Source organism: Echinops telfairi, unplaced genomic scaffold, assembly GCF_000313985.2.
Source record: "Echinops telfairi isolate 266 unplaced genomic scaffold, ASM31398v2 ScPeMD7_7458;HRSCAF=8496, whole genome shotgun sequence".
In the NCBI taxonomy this organism is placed as follows: domain Eukaryota; kingdom Metazoa; phylum Chordata; class Mammalia; order Afrosoricida; family Tenrecidae; genus Echinops; species Echinops telfairi.
In genome coordinates this window covers 26,487,669-26,496,971 of record NW_022111358.1, presented here as the reverse complement: position 1 = coordinate 26,496,971, position 9,303 = coordinate 26,487,669, and the positions used below count along the sequence as shown (strand labels likewise).

The 9,303-nt window shown below is 50.4% G+C and overlaps 1 protein-coding gene across 1 annotated transcript in view; it reads right to left on the bottom strand.

Annotated features, from left to right (window-relative positions):
• The window catches only part of ARHGAP23 (Rho GTPase activating protein 23), a 61,523-nt gene that overhangs the window by 21,307 nt on the left and 30,913 nt on the right, over positions 1-9,303 (bottom strand). Inside the window, exon 16 of the mRNA XM_045299327.1 lies at positions 4,137-4,215. Within this exon, the coding sequence (XP_045155262.1) occupies positions 4,137-4,215 (79 nt within the window). The remainder of the gene's footprint in view (positions 1-4,136; positions 4,216-9,303) is intronic.

The window sequence follows — 9,303 nt, the reverse complement described above, 5'->3', positions numbered from 1 at the left end:
CGAAATTTTTGCCCTATTATTTGTGTAAGTAGTGTCCGGTCACTTAAAGAGTGTAATCTGTACAAGTCAACAATTCACGTGTTGAAGTTTATGGCTGGCCCATACTCATGTAATTTCCTTTTCTCAATAGTGTTTTAAAGTCTATGCCATTGGCTAAACTAACGACACTATCAATGTGTAGAGGTTATGGATTTGGCTGCTAACCACAAGGTCAGCAGTTTGAAATCACCAGTCAGCTCTTCTGGAGGAAGATGAGACTTTCTACTCCTGTACAGATGTACCGTCTCGGAAACACAGGGCAGGTCTACCCTGTCCTGTAGGGTCGCCATGAGTCAGCATTGACTCAATGGCAATGGTAGTGATGCCCCAGGGGGGTGGTTGATAAGTTCTCTATCATAAAATGACAATGATGTCACTAAGTTGAGCCAGAGACATATATAAACCATTGCTAGAAGAATGGATTTGGGGCTTAATTCTAACCCAAATCTAAGAGCAATTAGTTCTTAGGACATGGCCCTCCTTGGTGCTCGCCCTGCAGAGGCGAGTGCTACAGCAAAAGGTGGTGAAGAAAGCAGATGGCGTCTAATGATCAGAGGGACTAGCATCTGGGTCTTCAAGGCTTGTAAAACAAGCAGCCATCTAAGTGAGATGTCAACGAAGTCCACATAGAAGAAGCACACAAGCCTGTGTGATCCAAGGATTGTAACTGATGTCATCCAAATCTGAAGGAGGGAACGGCATCAGAGCTTAAATTGTGAACACCTGGTTTGCAGAAGGCTCTGGATGACAGTAGAAGCCCCAAATCCATTTGGAGGGTCCGCACCTGTAATAAGCCGCAGGTGAATCCCCTCTGATCATAGCTGAGGGACAGGCATGGCCTTGCTATCAGACAGAGTGCTGTGTGACGTTGAGTATGGCAGATGTACTTAGGTTGAAATGTATGATCATTCGTTCTCCCTTTTGACCCATCTTAAAGTTGTTTCAGTTTGAACAAAAAAGGGAAGGAGATCCACATGGATTGAGCCTCTGGTGAGTCCCCTGACCACAGACCAGCGATGAGACCAGCCGTGCTGGTGTGCAGAGTGCATGGGAAAGCCAATCACCGCAGGGGCTGTGAGTTTACAATTTAGCGCCTCATTACTTGATCGCCCTTTGGATCCATTTTTAATTGGTTCTAGTTTTTAATATTTTCTGCTTTCTTTTCAACTGAGGTCTTTCTCTATTTTACTTTGGTATTGTTGTTTTTAAAATGCTTTTCTGTCTATGAACTCCTGGATAGGTAAATCGATAGAGACAGTCGCTGGATTCATGGTTTCTTGGGGGTGTGGCAGGGGAAGTGGGAGGGAGATGGGGAGCAACAGTGAGTACAAGAACGAAGAAAATATTCTAAATTGACTGGGATGGTGACTGGACGGCTCTTCTTGATGTGACTGAACTACTGGAGTGCATGATACGTGAACTATGTGCCAATCAGACTGTTTAAAAAATAACGTCTTGCCCTGTCACCAACCCACATTTTTGTGTGAATAGTCTCTTGTCACTTCCGAGTTTGATCTGCATAGTCAGCAGCTCATGTATTGCAGTCTGAAGCTGGCCTCTACTTAAATAATTTCAGTTTCCCAGCAGTGTTTTTTTAGCTTCTTTTTAAAAATCAGAACAAAACAGTGCTTTAAAGTCTATGCCATTGGCTACATTAGTGACACTATCAATACAATTGCCTTATGCCCCAGGGAGACGATTTATAATATTCATCATCACAAAATGATAATGGTGCCTCGGAAGGTGAACCAGAGACCAATATAAACCATGGGCAGATGAATGGATCTGGGGCTCACACTGAATCCTGGCCACAGTCTAAGAACAGTTAGTTCTTAGGACATCACAGAAGTGCGTGATCCAAGGACTGTAAATAATAAACCCGAGCCAGGTGGAGGGAATGGTACTGGAGCGTAAGTTGTGACCACTCGCGTGCAGCAGACTAGGGTGGCCAGGGGAACCCACGGGGGTCAGTCTCTGGAGAATGGAGTCTCCTACCGACCGCAGCTGAGGGAGGTGAGTAGCCTCGCGTCTGCAGAGAGCACTGTAGAGTTGGTTACGGCAGACGAATCTAGGTTACAATTGGAGCTCCCTTTCACCATTTTAAAGTTGTTTCAGCTTTTAATATTTTCTGCTTTCTCTTTGACGGATGTTTTTCTGTTTGATCTCTTCACTGTTGATTTTGTTGTTTGTTTGTCTTGTACGATTTTTTGTGGCTTGTTTTCCAGGATAAGGCAGATCTATCGAGCCAGTAGTAGATGGGGCAAGGCAAGGGAGGATGTGGGGCAGTGGGAAGGGAGCTAACAATGACGGTGAGAAGAAGATATTCGGAAATTGATTGTGATAATGACTGCAAGGCTGAATATGATTGAATGATTAAATATATGATGTGAAGTAGATGCTAATGTAATTATTATTTTTTAATGAAAGTTAAAAATATCTTATCAAAAACATCAGTAGTTTTAACCAACACTTTCTTTTTTTTAAATGTTCTGAAGTTTTATACTGAAAAGTTAAAAGGCAGATGGCAGGCCAGGAGCAAATCTTTACCCAAACGAACAAAGGGTTCATGCCCGTACTGTGCAGAAAAACTCATCTCTCGCCACTCAACCGGGGAAAACAGTCAGCCGCTCAGCAGAAACGCTGGGTAGACAGTGTGCACACGCAATTGCAGAGGAAAAAGGGCAGGATAATAAGCTCGTAAAAATATATGCTCTCTTCCTAGTAATGAGGGAAATGGAGTGAAAACAATAAGGAGATGCCACTCCCGTCAGATTAGTAAAAAGTGTGCGCGATTCGTAACATTTCCTGTTGGTGGGGCGATGGGGAGGCAAACCCTCCCTGCGCTGTCGGGGCGAGTGTGAACTTGGGCCTTCTGCTCCGAGCACAACTGGACAGTCACATTCAGACACTCACTGCGGCGGGCCTCGGACCCACCGCCGCTGCAACCGAGTGCCCACGCGGCCAACATGCACCCAGTGCGCAGGCACGGGTCCCAGGTGGAGACAACCGAACTGGCCGCCCCAGAGGCGTGAGGAAAGAGCCCAGTGTCTTCAGACGACCCACTGTTACGCGGCTGACTGCAAAGCCGGAGGCAGAACTCCCCGAGATGAAACAGCTCAACATGACAACCTGCCCTGAAGAGCAAGGAGTCCGGAGGGTGCCGTGGCTAAGCTGCTCCCGAGACGGTCCATGGCTCCGATGGACCCTGGCTGGAAACCGTCCCGGGGCAGTTCGACTCTTCCCTGTGGGTGCGTTTGCATCGCTCCCCGACAGTGATGCCACGGTGGCAGCAGCTCATGTTGGGCATTTTTACAAGAAAGCTCCAACGGGTTGCCATGGGGGTCCGTGAACAGCCCACCGTGCCCTTGCAGGCAGAGCGGGACTGCCCTTTGGGTCTCGGATACTTCCAGATCTTTCCAAGAGTGCAGGAGACAGCTCGTGTTTCCCCCAGGGAGCTGCTGGGCGGTTGGAACACTGAGTCTGGGGCTAGAAGTTTAGTGCATAACCCAGGGCGCCGCCAGCATTGGCAAATACCTCTTCCTCGCTGGAGAACTGGGTGCTCAACATATTACCCAACGCCACGGACCCCAACCACCCTGAAACCTCGTGTCTGCTTGCGTGTGCGTGTGCGTGTGCCACGCATGTAAGAGGTTCTGGTGCTACTAAGCCGCTCAGCAAGAGATCCAGAGGCGAGCTCTGGAGTCCGCTGCTTGGGCTCAAGTCCCGACCCTGTCACCTCCACCCCGAGTGACTTCATCGCTCGGTGCCTCGTCTCCCTGCTGTAAAGGAGAGAAAACAGCACCTGCCTCTCGGCTGAGTCTGGGGCTAGAGTCCCAGAGTCTTGGGACCGAGCAGGCTCAGGAAGAGGTACCTGTGTCCCTGGAGAGAGGGTGTGGGGAAAGACAAGGGGCACCATCGACCTGACTGTGCTGTTGGCTCTGTGGTTGCTGCTGTGTGCTGGCTTTTTACAAGCTGGCGCTTCTTTTACATTAAAAACAAACACAATACTAGAAGCCAACAAGCCAAACAAAAGTGGTTGGGGTCGCGTAGAGAGGTGGCCCCACCACCACCACCCCACCCGCCCCCCTCCTCCTCACCATCCGTGAACAGAGGCTCTGGCAGCTTCCGGAAGAAGGACTTGAGTAGGCTGCTGATGACATTCAGGTCCTGCCAGCGCTGGGAAGGGAACACAGGTGTCAGGCCCAGCAGCCCAGGGCTCTGCGCTGGAACAACCAACCCCAGACCCACCCCGCCCTGAGATCCATGCGCTCCAAGCTCCATCCACACCAGAGAGGGCGGGCGGCCCTGGACCCTCTACCCCGTGGCCCCGGGCCTCCCTGCTCTGGGCAGCCCAGTGCATGCCAGCTCCTTCTCATCCCTGGAAAGTGCCCGGGGGGAACAGAGGCGAGCAAAAGCCGCTCTGTGGGAGCCAGCCCATTTATTCTCATCCCTTCATCGGACTTGGTCCGGGCTTGGTCCCTGCCTCCCAGTGCTCCCCGCTTCGTGAAGAGCCACCCTAGGGTCCTCTCATGACCCCCCAGTCTAAGTATGTGTGTTGTGTCGTTCACACCCGGCTCCTGCCCACCCACCCCAGGCCCTGGACACCTGCTGTCCTCAGTTAGCGTCCGTTCCCCCCCCCTCGCTCCCTGTGCTCCACAAGGCTGCCTCCTCATTCCGCCTAAACCCCGCCTCTTTAGAGAGGTCTTGCCCATTGTCTTCATGAAAGCGGCCACCATCCCACTTCCCCATCGCCCTTGAAAGTCGCCCTGACTTCATTTTTTCCACGGCAGTTGGACAATACATCATCAGTGTTTCGCTCGTGTTTCCTTGCTCGTGTCTTGCTCCCTGTAGAGATTGTGCCTGTCTCATTTCCCATGTCCTCACTAGCACAGTTGGCTTGGCACTTTCCCCCACTCCAAGCTCCAAAGAAGAGCTGCCCCTGTGAGGTCTCAATGGGGGGCAGGGGGGGGACTCTGGCCCCTCCAAACTGCTGGCCTTGAGGTTAGCTGCCTAACACATACCCACTACTACCCCACCAGGGCTCCTGGCCCTGAACTTGGAGGGTTTAAATCAGAAGCTCTCGACTCGAATACAAGAATGAATGAAGGAACAGGGATTAAAACACACTCAGTAGGGACGAGATCGCCTTTTCAATAAATGGTGCTGGGAAAATTGGATCTCTACCTGCAAAAGAGTGAAATCGGGCTGATACCTCACACCACGACCAGACCACGAACTCCAGATGGACCAAAGACCTAAACATAAACCCTAAAGTCCTAAGGCTCATCAATGAAAACAGGGGCAAATGTAAGGGCCCTAATACAAGGCATAAACACACGATCAAACATCATGAAAAACCACTCATGCTACATTAGACAAAATAGAGGGTTAGGATCTTCTAAAAACACATTTGTATTCATCAAAAGACTTCATCAAAAAAGTAAAAAGAGAACCCACAGAGTGGGGGGGAAATATTTGGCAATAATATCTCAGATAAAGGGCTCATTTCCAAAATCGATCGAGAAACTACAACACTAATAAAAAATACAAGTGGCCCAATCAAAAACTGGACGTAAGACAGGGACAGACAATTTGCTGAAGATGCTCTCCACAGCCATCTGAAGAACTGCTGTGTGCACTGGCCATCGGGGACTACAATGTAAGCAACCAGGACACACCACCTCGTGAACACGGGCGGAGAGGACGCGCCAGACCGCGAGCAGCTTGCCCGCCGCTGGGGGGCGGGAGGGGGGGGCAATGCTGCGGGAGGCAGCCTGGCACGTCCTTAAAGACGCAGACACAAGCACCTCAGGGTCCTGCCAGCTCTCGCCCACGGAGAAATAAAGCATGAATCACAGACAAAGGCACACCCATGTTGATGGCGGCCATGTCTATAATCCCCAAGATGGAAACGATCAACACCCAGGTCTGTGGAGGAACGGAGAAGCAAGCGCTAGTCCACGCACACACTGGCATAGTGCGCACCCTTCAAACACAGTGGCGCGGCTGTCAAGCGCCTCGTGACACGGACAGCACTGGGGAACCTTCTGCTCCATCTCCTGAAGACGACTAATCCGTGACAACACTGTTTCCGAGGAGAAGGGAAAGGTGGCTTTCACACCGAAGGAAAAGACGATGAGGCCAGGGCTGGGGGGCAGGTGAGGAGGGAAGGGGCAGGGAGGGTAGAAGGGAGACAGCGGACGGTGGAAGCTATGAAGGCAACAATGATTTGGAACTTGCCAAGAGTCACGAGGGAGGAGCTGATACCAAGGGCTCAAGGAGAAAACGTTTTGGAAATGATGATGGCAACCGATGTACAAATATGCCTGATACAGTCGATGCAGGGAATGTTATAAAAGCTGTAAGAGCCCCCCAATAAAAGGATTCAAAGAAAAGAAAGAAAGGCTAGAAGGGAGGGTGGGTGGGAAAGGAAGTAGGAGGACCCACGTCCAGGGGTGCTGCTGGGACACTGCTGTTCTGACCAGGTGGGCTGTGGGACCGCGGAGAGGGTGTGTCCCTGCCATGGCCCAAAGGGGAATGATAATAACGAACATGACTAACGAGTCGTTGTTGTTTTAAAGAGAAAGGTCATGGCCTTAAAGACCCTCCAGACTCCGAACCCGTCCGACCGAAACCCCGGTCTGAGCGCTTGTCCAAGGAGGACAAGCTAGAGGGAAACGGACTGAATTCTGTCGTGACACACAAGTGAGTTTCAAACACAAACAAAGCCCGGGGTCATAGAGGACAATGGAGTGCCCAAGCAGTCCGGAAAAGATAAAATTAGGTTAAACCTTCACACCACTCACAGGCATAAACTCCCAATAAAGCAAGAGCCCCAATGTAAACTATGGAAACCATCAGCACATTGAAGTAAAACATTAAAAAATGATAAACGGAATGAAAAGTAATAAGACCTGTGACACAGAGACCCCTGCGCACCCTGTTCATTGCAGCAGGATTTTATGCCCACTAGCAAAGAGCCAGAAGCAACCCAAGTGCCTGTCAGTGGACCAACGGACAAACAAAATACAGGACAGACACCCAAAGGGATCCCACCCAACCGCAAAGAATCAGGAGTCTGCGAAACACTTCATCGCACGGGTGGAGGGCGGTCTACTGAGTGACACTTGTCCGTCCCAAAGACAGATGCTGCTTGAGATCTCACTATCCTATAAAATCGAGAACGCGTTTACACGCAGCAAACAACATTCGCCGACAGTTCCCACCAGGGGCGTGGGGAGAAGCAGCCAAATCGATGTGAAGGGGTGTGGATGTAGTGGAGACCCCAAACCCATCCACAAGGTAATTGGACAGTCCCTCTCAGAAGGGCCGCATGGAAGGGATGAAAAATCCAGGGTGCGGTATACCACTGATGAACACATAACTACCGTCTAGTTCTTTAATATTTCCTCCTCCTCCCATTATGGTTTTTTTTTAAACCTCATCAATCATGTTAGATTTGTGTACGTTCATTTGTATATTTAAGATCATTTCAGTACATGAAAGCCAAGATAGATAACCTTGTGGAAACAGTAACAGGAGTAATGGATCCCTGGGGGTACAGGAAGAGAGGGCGGGGGAAGGGGGGCATGGGGAGCAGCGATCACTGTATAACCCCACTCTATGGGACTGAACAACAGAATTGTATGTGAATGGATAGATCGGATCATGTAAGATATGACCAACCCCCCCAATCCCCCAAAAAAACTATTATAGGGAAAAAATAATGATAACAATAATGGTTCCTGGGGGGTAGGGAGTAGGGGATAAAGGGGAGTTGATACCAAGGAGTTCAAGTAGAAAGAAAAAGTTTGGAACGGATTGTGGTAGCAATTGTACAATACTGCTCGATGTGCTTGAACCATGGAATGCTATGATCTCTGTAAGAGCTTCCAATCAAATGATTAAAGACTTTTTTGAAAAGGGGACTCCTCTGTCCATCCACGGGGTGGCTCTCAGTCGGAAGTGACTCTGTGGCGGGAAGTTTGGGGTTTGAGAGGGTTGGTGTTGTTAGGGAGCATCGAGTCGGTTCCGGCTCACGGTGACCCGATGTCCCACAGACCCAATGCTGCCTCGACCAGCCTCACAACCATCCTCACGTTGGAGGGTCTCCCTCTCCTCCGCTGCCTCCCTACTTTACCGAGCACGATGTCCTCCTCCAGGGACCGGTCTCTCCTGACCACGTGGCCAAAGCACCAGAGACAAGGTATCGCCACCCTTATGTCTAAGGAGGATTCTGGCTGTACTGCTTCCAAGACAGATCTGTTTGTCCTTCTCCCAGTCCATTCCTCACCAGCACCGCAATTCAGACACATCCATTCTTCTTCGTTCTCCCTTATTCAATATCCAACTTTCACATCCATACGAGGCGACTGAAAAGACCAGGGCTGGGGCCAGGCACACCTTAGTCCTCAAAGCCACACCCTTGCTTTCCAACACTCGGAAGAGGTTTCCCACAGCACATTTGTCTAAGACGAGGAGTCGTTGCATCTCCTGACTGCTGCCTCCGTGGGCATCGCGCGTGGATCCACGCAAGACGACATCCTTGACAACTTCCGTCTTTCCTCTGTTTATCGTGATGCTACCGACTGGTCCAGTTGTGGGGATTTGGATCTTCCCTATGTTGAGTGGTCATCCGTACTGAAGGCTGCAACCCTTGACCTTCATCAGCAGGTGCTTCAAGTCCTCCTCACGGTCCGCCAGCCAGTTGTGTCATCTGAGTCTCACGGGTTGTTAGTAAGCCTTCCTCCCATCCTGAAGCCACACGCTTCTTCATATAATCCAGCTCTCTGATGATCAGCTCAACATGCACACGGAATAAGCATTCAGGGAGGGTCCAATGCTGGCACACGCCTTTCTGATTGGAGCCGTGCAGTCTCCTCTTGTTCTGCTTGCAGCTACCTCCTGATCCATGTACAGGTTCCACAGGAGTACACAGTGATGCTCTGGGATCCCCACAGTTGGTTGGGGCCCACACAGTCAAATGTCTTAGCATAGTCAATCAAACACAAGGAAACATCTTTCTGGGACTCTGCATTCAGCCAAGATCCATGTGACATCAGTAATGGTGTCCCCTCTTCCACGTCCTCTTCTGAAGCCGGCCTGGACTGCTGGCAGCTCTCTTGTCTGCACGGCGGCAGCAACCATTGTTGGAGCATCTTCAGCAAAATGTCACTTGCATTTGACATGGATGCTATTGTTCTACAAGTGAGCACCCGTTGGGTCACTTTTCTTTGGAACGGGGACACATAGGCCTCTCTCCCA